This window comes from Geotrypetes seraphini, chromosome 1 (assembly GCF_902459505.1).
Source record: "Geotrypetes seraphini chromosome 1, aGeoSer1.1, whole genome shotgun sequence".
Classification (NCBI taxonomy): domain Eukaryota; kingdom Metazoa; phylum Chordata; class Amphibia; order Gymnophiona; family Dermophiidae; genus Geotrypetes; species Geotrypetes seraphini.
In genome coordinates, this window is record NC_047084.1 from 547,917,533 (window position 1) to 547,937,034 (window position 19,502).

The 19,502-nt window shown below is 41.9% G+C and overlaps 1 protein-coding gene across 5 annotated transcripts in view; it reads right to left on the bottom strand.

The window, feature by feature from the left end:
- The window catches only part of PAM (peptidylglycine alpha-amidating monooxygenase), a 616,313-nt gene that overhangs the window by 161,637 nt on the left and 435,174 nt on the right, over positions 1-19,502 (bottom strand). For 4 of the 5 annotated variants that reach the window (XM_033929183.1, XM_033929181.1, XM_033929180.1 and 1 more), the window contains one exon: positions 4,429-4,740. The exons of the other annotated variant lie outside the window; for it this stretch is intronic. In XM_033929183.1, the coding sequence (XP_033785074.1) occupies positions 4,429-4,740 (312 nt within the window). The remainder of the gene's footprint in view (positions 1-4,428; positions 4,741-19,502) is intronic. 5 annotated transcript variants of the gene reach the window in all.

Below are 19,502 nucleotides of genomic sequence, written 5' to 3' on the forward strand. Positions count from 1 at the left end.
CACTGTCTCCACCACATGTTCACACTCCAGTCGAGACAGAGCCCGGATGAACCAGTCGTCCAAGTAAGGATGGATCTGGACACCCTGCCTGCCAAGAAAGGCCGCTACAACTACCATCACCTTGGTGAAAGTGGGGGAGCTGTCGCAAGCCCAAAGGGAAGAGCCATGAACTGGAAAAGCTGTTGCAGAACACAGAAACCTGCGATGCTCCGTAAAGATTGGAATGTGGGGTAAGCCTCCGTGAGATCCAAGGATGCTAGAAACTCCCCAGGAGAGATGGTAGCAATGACTGTGTGCATAGTTTTCATTTGGAAATTAGGAATCCGTAGGTAGCAATTGACCGACTTGAGATCCAGAATGGGTCTCCAGTCCTCTGAGCTGTTCTTTGGCACAATGAAATATAAGGAGCATCTGCCGAAGCCTGATTTGTGTTCTGGAACGGGTTCTATTGCTCGAATGTCTAAGAGATGCTGCAGGATAGCGCAGACCTTTGACTTCTTCTTCAGCCAACCTACCAGCAAGTTAAGAAACAAATCCGGAGGCAAGCAATAGAAGTCTATCTTGTACCCTTCCCAAATGATATTCAGCACCCATTGATCCGAGGATATGCGAGTCCACTCCTGGTAAAACTGAGAAAGTCAGCCCCTGATATGAGGAAGCCCCGCCTGACTTTTGGAGTCATTAAGGCTTTTTAGGAACAGTAGCTGCCCAGAATCTGGATACCTGAGGATGTCTGGAATTGGAATTGCTTTAATGAGGATGGTATCCCTGGGAATATCTCTGGGAGGAAGAACCCGAGGATCCCTGACAAAATCTGCGGGAAGGTCAAAAATTACTACGGTCTCCTCCCAAAGTCTGGTGAGGAGTGCTCACAGGGAGAGACTTAGGGCATCAATCAACAACACTGGCCATGAGGTCATACAGACCTTTCCCAAAAAGAAGCTGACCCTTGAAAGAAAGTCTACTCAAAGTGGTCTTGGATGTAGTGTCCCCAGCCCAATGACAGATCCAAAAAGTCCAGCGTGCAAACACCACATAAGCTGAGAACTTACTAAAAACTCAAATAAGATCATAAAGGGCATCCACCACAAAATCCACACCGTCCATCACTAGCTGGGGACAGGCATCCACTTCCGCAGAGGGCACACTGTGCAATTTCATGTTCAGGCATGCGCTACAAAGGAGCCTGCCCCTGCCTTGATACCCAAAGAAGCTACTTCAAAAAGCTTTTTCAATATAATGTCCACTCTACGATCCTGGGTGTGCTTAAGCACTACTCCCCCATCGCTAGGGAGGGTTGTGAATCGAGTAGCCTGCACCATGACGGAATCCACCTTAGGTTGTTCAAAAAACTGCTGAAAATCAGGAGCCAGCGGATAAAGCTTAATCACAGTTTAGAAAGTTGGAAAGAGCTTTCTGCGGTATCCCATTGTTCCGTAACTAGACCAAGAAGCTGTGGATAGGATAGAAAAAAGGAGGACAGCACATTAGAACGGTCCATGACTGAACACTGTGACATGGAAGGTGGAGATTCCAATTTGAGCTCTTTCAGAACATCAGCAATAAAATGGTGGACAGAGCTTTGATTAAAGAGTCTGTGGATGGAGCGGTCCTCACCCAAATCTGGACTCTCAGGGCGACCATGCTAACTAGTCCCAGGAAGGGTATCAGCTAGAACCAAAATAGAAGCAGTGTCAGAAGACAGACAAGGCATAATAACCATATGGCAATTAATGCAATCGAGCTCTGGCATTGCTGTATGAGAGGGTTCCCTAACAGGGATCTCTGCCACTGGCGCAATTGGCTTAGAAGAAACCGACGTGCTCGCCAGCTGTGTCAAACAAGCTGAATCCAAAGAATACACTTTCCAGAAGAGCCAAATAAAGTATGGTGAAAATTCACACCCTGTATCCACTGCAGGGCTCCTCTGAAGTGTCAGTACCATGCTAAAAGAGTCCCTAGACTCAGAATCCAGGTATTTGGCACCAGACTCCAGAACAGCCTCTAGACAAGACTATTTCCTGAAATCATGGACTAAGGCAGGCTCCCCAGCCATGGAGGACCCTGATGAGGTGAAGCCCAAAGCTCCCGCCTCCTCCCCCAGTGCACTGCAACACGCAGTATACAGTCGCTGATCAGGTGCAAATCCAGCACAATCAATGCACACATTTGACAGATTAGGGGCTGAGGAGTTCGTCCCAAATGATTTTTAAACAAATTGAGGGGATTTGAAGCAGAAATAAAACTTTGAAGAAAAGATCAATAAAATCCAAGATGGTTGCTGCCAGCGAATTTTCACCAAAAACGGCAAAAATAAACAAAATCTGAAATTAAAAAATAGTGATTTGGGGTTTGGGGAGGTGGGAGACCTGAACCCTACTCAGAAAATTCTGAAAAAAAAAAAAAAGAGTTTTACCGCCTTCCACAGACCACCCCCAAAGTTTCATTAGGAAATAATGGAGGTGTACTTACAGTTTGTGCAGTGCCTGCAAGTCAGCTGAATCGAGGAAAGGATTTTTTACTTCACAAACTGTTCCAAATGACCAAACTTGAAGATCTTTGGATTGCTAGTTGGACAGGCTCACTATAACCTCCACCTCCACAAAACCACTTCACGCAACCGGGGGATGGAAAACACAGCCTGTGCCCTGAAACCCAGAGGGACTTTTAATCAGGATGCATACAGACTGTGCTTAAACCCCTGACAAGGTCAGATGGCAAGCGAACTTCCAGGGGAATGGACCCTGAGTCTGAGAAAGATGGCAGAACTTAAGTTTCTCTGTGAAGCAGCAGTCCAACTCCGCAAGACTGCGCCCTTTCCTCCAACAGAGGACCACCAGAAAGGGTTCTCACAGCACTCAAGCCACCAAAAAAAGACAAACTCAAGCAAAAAAAATAAGAAAAAGAAGTAGAGCAGAAGACTTCTGCATGGACTGCTTGCAGAAATTGAAACCGCAGGGGTTTCTAACTCTTTCTCTAAGGTGGAAGGAGCATGTGCTCAGAAAAGTGTTAGGATTTCTGCAACTCCCAGATTGGGGGAAGAGACTGAACACCTAGCATACTAAATCTGGAAGGGACGTAACAGAAACTATGATTGTGATCCCTTGTAGTAATATTGGGATATGAACTATCTGCTGCTTGGATTCAGTATATTCCATGCTCAGTTAATCATGAGAACTGAGCTTTTCTTCAGGACTTTGAGAAATGCTTGGCCTAATTCCTGATTGGTGAATTTCCCCAGATTGTGTTAATTAATTTGAATGAAAAACAAAGACAAAGACAGACTGTTTCAGCTGCACAGAATTCACTGGACTGCCCATAATACTTACTTATATGTAAGCAAGAAGCTGTTGTGTGTTAATTTTGAAAATGGGGAAAAAATGGCAGGTGATAGTTTTATAGTCACAGGTAAAGGTACATCTGAAAGTGCTGGTTTGAATGCAAGGTGCCACAACCAATGTGCAGATGTCTAGAGATCAAACAGATCAGTGGCTTGGTAAGAGAATTAATTTCACATGTTGCATTATCTGGCTGTCCACATTAGCAAACAAGCCCACACAAAGTCAATATCATAAGACCACAACACAAAACAAACACAACAACATTATGTTTTGTTATAGAAACCTGAAGGGAATTAATCATGGTTTCCTAATTATAGGAATCATTGAAAATAAAAATTAACCTAATTACTAGAGTATTTAACTAAACATCATAAGAGGAAATGCTTCCAGCTTGGATAGTAATTTGTATTATGATAACACAAAGATCATTAATGGGTTGGGGTTTTTTTTTATTTATTTATTTATTTTTATAATATATCACTTCATAAGAATGTAAAAAATGTAAGATTCCCTTCTGGGTGCATAGGAAAGCACAATCAAACCTGTATTCTGAATTTAAAATCAAAGAAAAGCTAATGCCATGGGAAAATACAGCAGGATTTCCATGGCATTTACTGAAATGTAACAGCTTGGTTGCTTTCTGATGAATCTTGTCAGGTGCAAGATTGAAGAACAATTGCATCCAGGGTCCCTCATTCACTAGTAAGGGTGACATTTAATATCACTTCTCTCAAATTTTTATTAAAGAAAAGCAGCACTGACCCAATGATGCTTTTACAGGATTTAGACAATCATTACAAAATTGGATCCTAATTAGTCTGCCATTGATAACAACAGACAATAAGAATATGTTTTGATAGTAGTAGTTTTTCCCATAATAGTGTGCGTCAATATACAAAAAGCATAAGCTTTTTTAAATATACATAATGTGCATTGATGGAGTGTTTCAACAAACTTCCACAAAGCATTCACTTTTTGCATGGGCTGAAAATTGCTTCAGGCTTTCTTGGCATTCCCTTCAGATTCTGCTAATGTGGATCAGAGCCTGTATTAGCATTTCAAGGCTAAGAAAGAATGCCTAACCCACCTCCTGTGCGCTCCTTCTCCCAGCTGCCCCCTGCACCAGGCTCAGCTGGCTGTGTCATTGACAGCATATCCTTAGCTGGCCTCAAGGTAGACTCTAGCCTGTGGAACTTGTGGATCCTGTCTCTGACAAGAACAGGATCAGCCCTGCCAGCACGATCTCTGGCATCCAACCAACCAGGGTCCTTCTTTTGGACTACATTAGCAATCTCAGCTACAAGATCTGATCCTGCCTTTTCTGTGGGATTATATTTATGCACATGTACAACATCTTCCCTTTCGCCTAGCAGCTTGGAAATGAGTGAATAGAAATCACCTGTACAAAAGAGAAAAAAAAATAAGAGGGAAAGGATAAAAGGATTACAAACACCACGGCAAAAATGTCAATGCAATGAAACATCATTGATCATCTTTTGGCTAGTTGCCTGTTTAAAATTCATGCTTTACCTCATTAGAGGCTGAAAATCTATTTATTGGATGTTGTTATTAAAATATTATTTTGAATGAGAACCAAATTTCATACTGGCCATCTAGAAAAAAAAACTTTCAGCCAATATTCTTTTGCAATGGTCCCTTTGCATCAAAACCTTTCCCCCTCCCCCAAAGAAAAAACAGCAGTTTCAATAAGAGATATTTTCAGTAGGTTTTTTGACAGATTATGGCTAAGTTCCAAACGTCTCCAAATAAAGGTGACGGTATGAGGTCACATGACTTCTCAAAGGAGTCATATGTGGAGGCACAAATTTCAGGAAACAGCATCCACAAATGTCATCAGCCAGATTCTTGTGATAATGAAGAGGAGTGCAGATGTATCATCATCTTTTGGCTGCATCTTCAACAGAACTCTGTGCCGAAATCCAACTCATGAACAAGTTTTAAATGTAAACCTAACCCTTCTTCTTGAATAAATTGTAGGAAAGGAATTTTATCTTAAAACAAACAGGTGACATTACTGTACCATGTTGCCACTCACCAGCATAGTATCTTTTTTTAATCTGCTGTGTTGTATTCTGAAAAAAAATATTGATCCAAAAGCATGGAAGCAGATGGCATACAGAAAAAAAATGAGTTACTTGACTTTCTTTGAATTGAGTACATATGAGCTATTGAATAGTGTCAAAAGGCAGGAAAGATATATGAAAAGGGTGCAGACTTGTATGCAAATTTCTTTGATTAGATAGCCAGTTGCCCAGGAGATATTTACTACTTTTCATAACAATTCATACAACTCAGTTTCACAGCACAGAGAACTTGGAAAGCATGCTTTAATACATGGGAGAGATATGATGGCAGAACAGTTCTCTCTCTCATACATCTTAAGGTTAATAAATTAAAACAATGCAAACAAAAAGATAATATATGTAATACTTTTATTGGGCTCAAAGAATGCATTTGAATTTCTTAACCTCTAAAGTGAACTGACAAGGCAATAACACAACTTTCCTTAAGGTGAAAACTCAGACTCCAAACTAGTACAGTATGAGGAAAACTGGGCCAGACTCTAAACTAGTGTCAGGAAAACCAGTGGCCACATGAGTGTGAAAAATAAAGTAATTTTCAACTTTTCTCTCTTTCTTCCAACTCAGAATGAGAGGTTATGAGGCTCATTTTCAAAACACACAGATTTATTAAGTTATATATGTTACTGTGGGGCTCATTTTCAAAATGGCATAAAGTGGCATTTGGATGTTTGGATTGTCAAAATGTCTAAATTGCCATTTTCAAAACCTTTCTAGACATTTTTCTAGGCTGTACATTTCCAGTGCGTCTAAATCTGAAGGGGGCATCATTTAGACATTTGGGGCTAGACCTGCTTTAGAAATGAAAAGGGCAAAAAAGATGCCCAAACTGACTAGATGACCACTGGAGATATGAAGGCATTCCGCAGGGGTCACTGACCCCCTCTAAACCCCTAAGATGTGTCTCTATAACATCAGCAGATGTAATGGCCAGTCCTATTAGAGCAGCAAGCAGATGTCTGGAGTAGCTTTGTGGTCAGTGTAGTGGACTGCAGAGAAGGAGACCCAGGCCCATATCCCACCCTAACCACTACATTTGTGGTACACAGTTTGAGCCCACCAAAATTATACTGTACTGACATATAGGTAATACCTACAGGCATAAGGGCTATAGGAGTGGTAGACAGTTGGGTACAGCTGGTTTTGGGTGAGTTTTGGCAGGCTCCCCATACAATGTAAGGGGTTATAGTGGGATGTGTACCTTGTACCCTTTATGTGAAGATCACTGCAGTGTCCCCTAGTGGGGACTACGGGAGCTCACGGCAGCCATTTCCTATGAGTGATCTGCACAGGGCAGGAGCGTAGAAAAATTGCTCCTGCCCCGAAAACCCGTTAGACTACCTTTTATTCCTGTTTGTCTTTGTCCTTAAATTGTCTTTTCCCTTGGATTGTTTTTGATTAAATTACATTTTAATTGGTATATTGTTATGCATTTTTGTACACCGCCTAGAAGGCTCGAGTGGGCGGTATAATAAATGTTATTTATTTATTTATTTTTTAGTTCAATCTGTTTATTAAGTATTTCAAATATACAAAGAACAGTAAACAGAATTATCAGGAAATATCAAAACCACAATCAGATTAACTGTTAGACATGTCATGAAAGTAAAGAATATTATGGTAACAATGATAAACTAGTTTTGTGTAGCTATAAAATCGTCAATGGGTGTCCATAGCTGATTCTGTGAGTGATGTAGTAGAGGATAACGTTTCTCAATCACATATTGTTCGAAGTGTTTGAATAAGCATACCAAGTTCCACCAGAAGGGATAGTTGAGCCTAGAAGCCAATTTCCAATGTTGTAACACCTGCTGAAGGCCAATAGATATCAGCAAATCAATTACTGGTAGTTTTGGTTTACATTTGGAATTTTCAAAACAGGTATGTAAGGAATGTAAGATAATGATATCATATGATATATCAGCAGTACAGTTCATGATCACTTTAATGGTGGACCATATAGCTTCTCAGAAGGGGTGAACAGCCTCACATTCAAAAAGTATTTGAGGCAAATCACCCTCAGCTGAGAGACAGTGCCAGCATTTATCATTATCTCTAAGTGCAGCTTTTTTCCTACGCGAAGGAGTCCAGGTGACTGTCCACATAAGAAAATAAAGGGACTGGGATAAGCTAGCTGACAGGAGAAGTCTATTTGTTTTTGTCCAAAATGCTCTTCATTGCATTTTGGTAGAATCAACTAATTTTTGCAGCTCCGCTGGATCTGAATAAGTAGAAGTCTTATTGTTGTATGTAATTTTCATCCTGGCTGGGTATAGAAGGCCAAATATTGCGCTGAGATCTTTTAGATCTTGTTTTTGTTGGAGGAATATTTTCCTCTTGCCTGCTGTTGTCTTCGCCAAATCCGGAACAAAAAGGATTTTTCTGCCTTGATATAAAAGTTGTTTCTTAGATTTCATCTCATTTAGGATCTCCAGCGCTTGTTGGTATCGCAGGATTTTTGCGACGATGGGCCTTGGCGATTTCTGGTTGGGTATGAGCCTGGATGGGACCCGGTGCACTCGTTCAATCTCAAGCGGCGTAGTGAACGTAAGGCCGAGTAGGGACGGGATGAGATCCGTCAAAAACAGGATAGTATCCGACCCCTCAGAAGACTCCGGGATGCCCATAATATGAATATTGCTTCAGCGGCTCCTATTTGCCAAATCCTCTAGGTCCGTTTGAAGCTGAAGTATGGATTTCTCTTGGCTGAGAGCACGTGTAATATTTTGAGAATGAGTTCTAGTCAGGTCTTCGAGCACATCTATGCGTTGCCTAGCATCCACAAATTGAGAATTCAAAGCTTCAATTTCTGTGCGTATCAACTGAGTTTCTGCAACCTGTTTGTGAATAATCCCTTTGAATTCTCTAACTTCTGATATGAGCAGTTCAATTTGAGAGTCTAGCGATTTTGGCGCCATTTTGTCTGGCGAGCCCGGATCATGTTTGGGTCTCTTACCACTTAGCAGAGGAGATGAAAGGGGATCTGGTATACCAGGTTTAGAGAGTGACATCTGTGTACAGTATGGTTGTTAAGAGCAAACAAATCATCTCAGATTACAGCGAAAAAGCAGTCCGATTATCTGAATTAGTTGCCGTTTGTGGAGAGGGCTCACAGAACGCGTCCGACCACCATGTTTGTCAAGCCACGCCCCCGGTATAATAAATTTTAAATAAACTTGAAACTTGAAACTTAAAAATAGGCCGAAAAATGAAAACGGATCTAAAAAAAAAAAAATCGCAAATAACTGAATTCACGGATGATGAAACCGCGAATTTGGACGGAGAAGTGTACTACAATTTGACATTTCAGCAGCTTGCAATGCAGTGGACAACTCACTCTTCTCAAATTAAATGAACTTGGAGTACAGGATGTGGTATTACAATGGTTTTCATAATTCTTAAAAAAAAATAGAACATATGAAGTGTGGAAAAACAAGAAATCCCAGCAATGAAAGGCCAATTGTGGTGTGCCACAAGGCTCTCTGCTATCACCTGCATTGTTTAACATCTATTTGAGAACTCTGGGAAATAATCTGCCCTTGACCCAGGATCACATCCTCTCTTACGCAGATGGGGGCAAATTCTATAAATGGCATCCTGATTGTAGGCAGCGGTAGGCGTCCTACTGCTGTCTAACCAGCCAATCAGGATGCATGTTAAAAAAAAACCCTACACTGGTCGCCTACGCTGTATGCTTCTGCCATGGGTGCAGGGAGATGCATCGGGATACTTAAGCTCACCCAAGGTTGAGCATGGGCATGGTTTTGCCCGGAAGTGGCCTTGGGCGAGATTAAGTGGCCCTAGACATCTCCCTAGGGCCGTGATAGATGCCTACAATGTAGACCAGCAAAATGCTGGCCTACATTTCAAACAGACGCGGCTGCTGAGCTGATTGCGGCAAGGGAATCTCTCTGCCGTGATCAGCTGAGCAGCACTGGCAGGGAACTCCCCCAAGACTGTACATGGCAGGTGGGATTGCCCAATTCCTCCTGCTGCCACCCCCAAGCCCCCTCAAAGTCCCCCGGAAGGAGAGATGCCCTCCTTCCTGCTGGAACCCATGAAACAACCCCTCCCCCAACTGCGATAGGCAGGAGGGATGCCAACTCCCTCCTGCCAGCAGGCCCCCCTGAAACAATGACCTCTCCAAACCCCCCTAGGATGCACCAGGGGAGGGGGTCTAAGGCTTTTATTGGCCCAGGCACCTAAGGCACTCCCTTGGCCAACTGGAGTCACAATGGCAGGCCTTGCCCTTCCTGGTACATCCCAGAATGCAATGGGAAGGAGGCCTAAGACCTCCTATGGGAGGGGACCTTATGTGCCTGGGCCAATCAGAGCCTTGGCTCCTCCCCGGTACATCCCAGGATGTACCGGGAATGGGAAGGCCCGCCATTGTGAAGAGGCTGGCCATACTACAATAGGTATAGAAACATAGAGTATGACGGCAGAAAAGGACCGATGGCCCAAGAAGTCTGCCCACTCAAGAACCCTCCCTCCTTCGAGAATCCATCTTTTAAGCATTCCTCTGGAGCAACCCCACCTGTCTGTCCCATCGTCCCTTGAAGTCGAGCGTGGTACTGGCCTCGACTACCTGACATGGAAGACCATTCCATTGATCAATTACCCTTTTGGTGAAGAAATACTTCCTGGTGTCCCCATGAAATCTCCCCCCCCCTGAGTTTTAGCGGATGCCCTCTTGTCGCCGTGGGACCCGTAAGGCAAAAGATTTCTTCCTCCACATCAATACTGCCCGTGATGTATTTGAATGTTTCTATCATGTCCCCCCCTTTCCCTGCGCTCTTTGAGAGAATATAAGCGCAGCCTGCTCAAACGTTCTTCATATGGGAGATTTTTTAGTCCTGAGAACATCCTAGTGGCCATTCGCTGAATCGACTCCATTCTCTTCACATCCTTTTGATAATGTGGCCTCCAAAACTGAACACAGTACTCCAGGTGAGGTCTCACCATTGATCTGTACAACGACAGTATAACTTCAGGCTTACGACTGATAAAGCTCCTTCTGATGCAGCCCAACATTTGTCTAGCTTTCATATCTCCCCGGGTGATTACTCCCAAGTCCCGTTCTGCTACAGTTCTGGTTAGGTTTTCACCATTCAGGGTGCATGTTCTGCATGGATTTCTGCTACCAAGGTGCATAACCTTACATTTTTTGGCATTAAAATTAAGTTGCCAAGTATTGGACCATTGTTTTAGTAAAAGTAGGTCTTGTAGTGCCGGGTGTGATTGCGCTATCAGGTTCTGCTGCGCTGCCCACAATGTTGCATAGTTTAGCGTCATCGGTGAATAATGTAATTTTACCTCGAAGTCCCTGAGGCAGAACCCTTACAAAGATATTGAATAGTATCGGGCCCAAGACCGAGCCCTACGGCACTCCACTGGTCACTTCCAACGTTTTTGAAGTAATATCATTTACCATTACCCTTTGAAGTGTTGAGGGGGTTGGGGTGCCATGGTGGGGAGTTGGGGTCTGGAGGGTGTTAGGGTGGGGAGTTCAGGGGATTCATCAATTAAAGGGTCATCGGTTAGGGACATTCTTGGGAGAGTGGGTTCCCTGCTACAGCCATGACCAGCTGATGGCAACGCGATTCTCTAACTCGGTGTTCTTCAACCTTTTTACACCTATTGACCGGCAGAAATAAAATAATTATTTTGTGGACTGGCATCGGTCCGCAGACCAGCGGTTGAAGAACACTGGGCTAAGTCGTGAGCCAGACCCTGCCCATCTCTACCCAATCTCCACCCCGATCCTGCCCTCATAGTCCTAATTGTAACACTATTTTTCCATTAATTTTTCATATATACACCCAATATAACCTTATTAACAACTCATCGATCACACCGCGGACCGGCAGTTGAAGAACACAGTTTTGGGCCTGATGCACATGTCAGCCCTGTGGACTGGCAGGAAATTTCTGTGGACCGGTGGTTGAAGAACACTGCTCTAACTGGTGCCTGTGACACAAGCACCGGTTATAGAATTGGGGTGGTTAGGTAGGGTTTGGTGTTTGTCCACTAGGATAGACGCGATTCTGTACAGGATGCCGGTGTGTGAGTCTCAGATGCCACTTAGGCGGCTGCTGAGACTAGCGTTCTATACAGAATTTCCCCTATGATGTCTTTATTCATTGTATAGCCAAATAATCCTTTGATAATATCTTAAATTACTTGAAAAATACTATCGACAACCTAAGTGCATGGATGATGAGAAACTTTCTCAAACTAAACAAATCAAAGACAAGAATATTATGATTTGGAGATTACCTAGTAGGAACTAGAACTGTCTACAGGCGAGAGACCAAAAATTGAAAATTCTTCTAAAGTTCTGGGAGTTACACTAGACTCTCTTCTGAAAGAAGCCCACTGGCTACTTGTCACACACCGCATCACTTATAAAATACTAATGCTAATCTTTAAAATCAAACTCTCGCATGTTCCACCCTTCCTGGATAAACTCATCATCCCTCTCTGCCCTTCCTGGACTCTCAGATCAGCAGATCAGAACTTATTGTCTGTTTCCTCCATCAAAGAATTCTACTACACTAGGAAAACTAACTTCTCTGTAATTGCTCCAACTTTATGGAATGCCTTGCCATCTCATCTCCGCCACGAAAATCTTCTCGACAAATTCAAAACTAAACTAAAAACATTCTTATTTCAAGATGCATTCCACCGCTTCTAAACTTCTCATTCTCAAAAGTTTGCCAAAAGCTTTTAAGAAGCGACACCATCCCTAATGTTACATCCCCACCCCCTCCCTTTTGTTTTCAACTCTTAATTTTTTTCTTTTAAAACGTTGTAACTATCAACCCCCCTTTTTCCCCTTTTACCCCCACATTCATGTCTGTCTTTGTAAAATGTCTTTTAATGTTCACTCTCCCCCTTCCTATAAGTATTATTTTAATCTTTTATTTTATTTTAGCATTGTAAACCAGCTAGATACTTGTCGATGGTCGGTATATTAAAAATAATAAAACTTGAAACTTGAACTCAAACTTAACCTTTTTTAAGATGAGAAAACTGAGGACAGTAAAACCAGTCCTAACCCAGGTCACTTTCAGGACAGTAGCAGAGTCTGTTCTAATATCGTACCTGGACTATTGGAACTCACTATATTGTGGCATTACAGAGACAGAACTCAAGAGACTATAACTACTACAGAATACTGCAGCTAGATTAATTTTCAAAATGAATCAGTACAAGAGGGCAAGTCCGCTATTAGAACAACTACACTGGCTGCCCATGAAAAAGTGAATCCAATTTAAGATAGCTTGCATGGTTCACAAAGTGTTCTAAGGAGAAAACTCAGATGAACTAACTTCTGATATTAAAGTTCCACACTCCTTCAATTCACAAGTATTGCAACACTTCAAACTATCCTTCCCATCACCTGAACAAGTTTGACGGAAGAAGATGTTTGAGGCTACCTTTGAATACCAAGGACCTCTTATCTAGAACAAACTGCCAACAAACCTAAGACAACCCACCACTTACTTTGACTTTCGGAAGAAACTTAAAACATACCTCTTCTATCTAAAGCCAATCTCCTATCCTCTACCTTTCCCCCAACAACCTCCTAATCTTCACCTCTTCCCTCTAACAACCACAAGACTGGGCTTAAAAATTTAACGTCAAGAAATTGATTTCTTATTGTAAACCGCATAGATTCCTTGTAGAGAACTGCAACATATAAGACACTGTGCTATTCTTAAAATCCTCTACAATATTAATGCTAAGTAGAAGGAACCAATAACTAGATATGTTTGGGTAGGCCATGAAAAAGGACAGTTTAAGTATAAAGCACTGAGATGTGACCAAGCCTTTCTAGAATGAATGACTTTAAAAGGTTCTATCATGTTTATAAAAATCATCCTACCTCAGTGAGGTTAAACAGCCTCTCTATCCCAGCCTTTGAAGAGGAATCTTGTAGGTGAAATCCTCTCCTGTCAGGCACTAATTACCAAGACTATTAGGGCCAATTTTAGCAAAATGAGCAAAGCAAACAATACTCAAACAGGATTTCCCTAGCTTCATCTGTAACCATGCCAGACGTTCAGCTGTGTGTATATGTGCCAAAATATTCCATTACTCCTTCCCACAAAGACCTCAATGCCTTTATAAACATAAAAAGGCACATCTGTTCATTCTAAAAATATCTTCTGAAATGAAGCAATAAATAAAACAGAAGATTCTTCTTCATAAACAAAGATTTATGAAAGAAAAAAAGGCAAAATAGTTGTAATGTGTCACAGAACCATTTTGTTTGCTCCCAGGTCAATCCAAATGCTAAGACACATTTTCTGTTACACCCAAGATGAAGTATGCAAGGTGTTTTTCCTCCCCAAATTTATCTAAAAGGCACACCACTGCCAAGGCTTTCCCGAACTAACAAGCATAAAGCACAAATCTCAAGCACAATCAAAGTCAAGCAATAACTGAGACCTTGGGCATTAGATTGTTTTGAACTGTATCAAAGAGTCTCTGCAAAAGTCAAGAACAAACCAAATAGTAATACGTATAACGAATACAACCAAAATTGGTCAATTTTTAAATCAGTAACTAGAGAGCAGCTTCTTGTTTCAATAACTGAATTACTAAACTAAACCTTAAGTTTATATACCGCATCCTCTCCATAATTATAGAGCTCAGCACAGTTTACAAGAGTTTAATATAGGAAGGAATAACATAATGGGTTTGGAGGTTGAGTATAGGGGTAGGAGAGTATTACATTTTTGTGAAAAGCCTAGTTTTCAGGTGCTTACAGAATAGTTGGAGGGAGCCCTGATTCCTTAGTGGGGTAGTAAGATTATTCCAAAGACCTGTGATTCTGAAGAAGAGAGATTTTCCCAATTTTCCCGCATAGATGATACCTTTTAGTGATGGGAAGGATAGTTTAAGTGTTTGGGTGGGCTTGGTGGTGTTAGGACTCGAGGAGTTCCAAGATAATGGGATTAGGGGAGGGAGGATGCCGTGTAGGATCTTGAAAGCTAGGCAGGCGCATTTAAAATGAACCCTGGAAATTACTGGGAACCAGTGGAGTTTGGACAGAAGTGGGGAAATATGGTCAAATTTACATTTTGCGAAGATCAAATTGGCCAGTGTTCTGAATTAGTTGAAGTCTTTGAAGACTTTATTTAGTTAGACTTAGATTGATGGAATTACAATAGTCTAGTCTGGAGAGGATGATGGATTGAACAAAGACGGCAAAATGTTGTTGGCGGAAGCAGGATCTCACTTTCCTCAGCATGTGGAGGCTAAAAAAGCATGATTTTACCAAGAAGTTAAGGTGGTCGTTGAAGGAAAGAGAAGAGTCGATAATGATGCCTAGAACTTTGCTTGAGAACTCAAGCTGCAGTGTGGTGCCAAGAGGGCAGTGCGAAGAGGGTAGGCAGCTGTTCTAATTTTGGGCCGAGCCAGAGTAGTTTCGTTTTGGACTTGTTCAGTTTCATTTGAATTGAGAAGGACCAGGACTGAAGTTTCGTTATGCAAGCTGTTATGTTCTCAGAGAGGTTGGTAAGGTTCGAGTCTGTCTCGAGAAGGACAAGGATGTCATCATCATATGTATAGATTGTTTCAAGGGAAGATAAATGGAAGAGTTTCAGGGAAGACATGTAGATATTGAAGAGAATAGGGGATAGGGGTGATCCCTTAAGGACTCTGCAAGTCGGTTTCCAAGAAGCGGATGTGGTGCCATTTGTGTTGACAGTGTAGGAGCGGGAACGTAAGAAGTTCGAGAACCACTCTAAGACTGTGGAGTCAATGCCTATCTCAGAAAGTTGATAAATTAGATTATCGTGGTGAACGACATCAAAAGCTGAGGAGAGATCGAATTGTAATAGGACCGCAAACTCGCAAACTTATTACGAGAGTGTAATTGTTGCACCTTTGAGATTAGTGAGACTAGTAGGGATTCGGTGCTGAAGTTGGGTCTGAAGCCATATTGGTAAGGTAAGAGAATGGAAAATCTCTCTAGGTAAGATGAGAGCTGGGTGGAAATCATGGCTTCTAGCATTTTAGTCAGGAGAGGGATATTTGCTATGGGACGGTAGTTAGAAGGTGAGGAAGGGTCAAGATCAGCTTTTTTCAGTAATGGGGACAAGGAAATATGTCCCATTTCTGTGGAGAATAGGCCTGATAGTAAAGCAGAGTTTATAAGTCTGGTGAGGGATGAGAATGGCTTGCGTGGGAATATTCTCATACAGGTAGGAGGGGAATGGATCCAGGGCACATTTGCAGGATTTAGTTTGAGACAGAGTTTGGAGATCTGAGATTCGGATACGAGTTCAAAAGTAGTCCAGGATCTGTCTGCTAGGATAGGGTTAGAGTCATTGGGGGCCAGAGAATTGTAAGAGACTGCTGGAGGGAATGAGCTCCTTATGGTAGTGATCTTTTCATTGAAAAATTTTGCTAGGTCGTCTGCTGATGGGGAGGAGGGGGGGAGTGGTGGAATCATTTTTAGAAGTTAAGGTGCGCCAGATGTTAAACAGTGTACCACTCTGGTTGTTGGATCTGGAGATTTTGTCACCATAGAAGTTCTTCCTTGCTTTTTTTAGTACTGAGTTATAGAACTTGATATTGTCCCTCCAGGATTGTCTATCTGAAGGGGATTTGGATTTTTTCCATTTACGCTCCAGTGCTCGACATTTCTGCTTCAGTTCACTATGGTACGGAAGATACCAAGGGGTCTTACGGGGGTAGAAGATAGATTTAGTAGCTAAAGGGGCAATAGCACAGTAGGTAGTCTCGGAGAGGTTTACCCAGTTGCGCTAGTTGGATTCTGGGTCAACAGACTTAGGACAAGAGAGAAGTTGGTTGAGAAATTGGGTCCAGAACAGTTTGCTAGCGATTTTTTTGCGGAAGGTAATAGGATTTGTGGCACGGGGTGGAGAACCAAGGTGGGACATGAAAATGGGGAGGCAGAAAGAACCTAAAAAGTGATCAGACCAAGGGACATGTTCCCAACGAGCATCTTTGGCAGACGTTTTGTGCTCAGTCAGGTCGAGGAAGCTGATGATGTCTAGTGTGTACCCCTTTTCATGGGTTGGGGAGGACGAAGGAGAGGGGAAACCTAAAGAAGTGAGGAAGTTGTTGAATTCGGTTGCATCCTTGCTGGTGTTATCATCTAGGTGGAGATTAATATCGCCAATGATCAGTAGTCTCTGAAATTTTAGGAAGGCGCTTGTTATGGTCTCAAGGACGTAGGATATGTCTAAAATCATCACAAGCTATACAAAGCCACCCCATTGCCTGTAGCAAATACAGCCCAGCACATCAATGTCACTGCTTGCTTTTCATTCTTTCTGTGCACTTCTTGTGTCTGGTGCAACAAATAGCTACACAAAGACAAGGAGTGAGAGAGCAGCAAGCCCACAAACACTTTCTAATGCTACCAAAGAGAAAGCCATGTTTGTGCCAACAGAAAATATGAGCTGTGGAAAGATCATTCTGATTGCTTTTTCCTTCTGGTGTCCATTGGGCAGAATAAGTTCACAATCCTTCTGTGTACCCATCAAGAAAAATAATTAAAAACTAATATAATTTTCATTCCTCCTGACCTAAAGTTAGTCTTCTCCAGTTCTTTGGTTGCTTTATATATGAGTTTTCTATGTATTTAGAATCTATATTAGTTTGATTCAAAGAAAAACTACATGTCACCAGCTGCATCTGTGCATCAACCAGAAAATACCTCCCCGCTCCTTCCCACTCTTCCTCCACCATGAGCACCTTCACTTCCCCAGTACCTCTAGCTCTTTGTCAGTATGAGCAGCAGCTCCATCCTGCTGCTCGCCCCGGCCTCAGTGCTTCCCTCTGTTGTTACTTCTGGGTCCCGTGACTAGGAAGTGACGTTAAAGGGAGAGCTGAAGCTGGCAGCAAGTTGGAGGTGCTGCTCGCGCTGGGGAAGCTAAATAGGTATGGGGGAAGGGATGCGCTTGCGGCAGGGAAGAAGTGGAGGGATGGAGAAGAAGGCAGGGCACCACCGCCCCGGGCTCCTCCCAACCTCGCTACAGTGGGCAGTTGCACTTAATGCACCTCTTAATATTGTGTTAAGTGCAGTTAAGCTATCAACAGTCATAACAGCTAGCCAGTGGCATTGCCACGGGTGAGTCCAGGCTCACCTACTTTGAATTGAGGCCCACACAGCAGCAGTGTGGCTGGCGAGGATCCCCAAGCGCCAGCAGCTGAAGACTCCTGACATTTCTCTCTTCCCTCCTGGTGATTTGAGTCTCTTAACTATTTTTTCTGTTAATGCTCCTTTTCTCTGGAACAGTATCCCCAACTATTTGCGGGAAAATACAACACTTATCAAATGATAAAGACATTCCTTTTCCGCAATGCCTTTGTAACCTAAACTGTCCTTTAAAGGACAACTTAGTTTTAAGAAATATTTCTACTTTCAGTTCCACAACCTTGTTCTTCCCCTTAAGTGTTTTCTTTTCTTCTTTCTATCAATTGTAGTTCCAATCCCTTCTTCCCTTCTGTTCCCATTCATCTGTGTCCTTAAATCATTTTTTTCCCTTGGTGTGTTTTAAATTAAATTAAATTTTAATTGGTATATTGTTATGGCATTTTTTTGCACCACCTAGAAGGTTCAAGTGGGCGGTATAATAAATTCTAAATAAACTTGAAAGATTTATAGCCCACTTAACACTGGAGAGAGGAAAAGGAGAAATGCTGGGCAGGGAGTAGGATTATCGTGCCCACTCACTTTGAGCTCAGGTATGCCAAAAATTGGGTGTCTGGCTACGTCCCTGCAGCTAGCATGTGGTACTGGTCCATGAGCTGTCACAGTTGGATGTTCCTCTGCTCTGCCCTTACCCATGCTAAGCAACTAGCTTGAGTTATCTTTTTTACTGTGCTGGTTGGTTTTAACACATGAGAGCCAATTGCAAGGGTCCCCTAATTACTAATGACTACTATTAGCTTAATGCAGCTTTGTAAAAGCACTCTTTAGATTTTGCTTTTTTATAGTTATTTTATAGTTATGATTTATTTTTGTAGGCATTTAAACTGTTTATGTTGTGTACCTTTTTGCCAAATTGTTTAATTTAAATGATATTGATTTAGAGATGTTTATATGATTGAGACTGTATTTTTATAATTGATGTATTTTATTATTTTTGCATTAGCTTTTTGTAATCTACTTTGAGAAGATTATTTTATCAGGAGTATGCTGAATATAAGTAATACATTAAAACAAAATATTCTTTAAGCAGCAAATATAGTGAAACCCCTGATTAGCAAGCAACAAATTACTTCACATTGACTGGAAACAATTCAGTTTATATTAGCTTTGTTATCACAATTAGATTCCATTCCATGCAGTATTGTTCCCAATCTTATTGCTTGCTGGAGTTACAGAGAATTAAAGGAAAACAGTTTTAACCAAATTCAAAAGAAGTGACTTAATAAAAACATTCTAAAGTGAGTTAATACTGCAGTATTCTGTGCTTCCTTTGGCAATACTTATGAGTACACAAAGTACTTTTTTTTTTTTTTTTCTAAGATCGTTTACAAACCAGTAACAATATTAATTCTGCATTTTTTGGTTCCAGTGCTCAGACAAACTTATAACAGTGTGGTACCCCAAGTAATATATGCTGTTTTCAGTAGAAAAATGATGCCCTGAACTTTTCCAGTGTTTTTAATGTAAATGGTTGTTGCCTCTTAATTATGGTTATGGGTCTCTCTCTACCAGGATTTTCTCACTTCTAGTCAAAAAATACAGTTTGAGAGAACTATGGAGAAAAGAGAACTTTAGATAACAGAAAAATCACAGTTACTTACCATAACAGGTGTTATCCAGGGACAGCAGGCAGATATTCTCACAAGTGAGTAATGTCATCCAAGGAGCCCCAGTATGGATAGTATTAAAAGTGCACTGTCACTTTAAGTTTTAAGAAACTTTGCGACTGCCCGCACCATGCATGCATGAGTGCTTTCTCGCCCAAAGTAGGCTTGCGGTACCTCAGTTCCATAAGCAAGCAAAGAAGCCAACCAGGAGAGGTGGGTGGGTTGTGAGAATATATGCTTGCTGTCCCTGTAT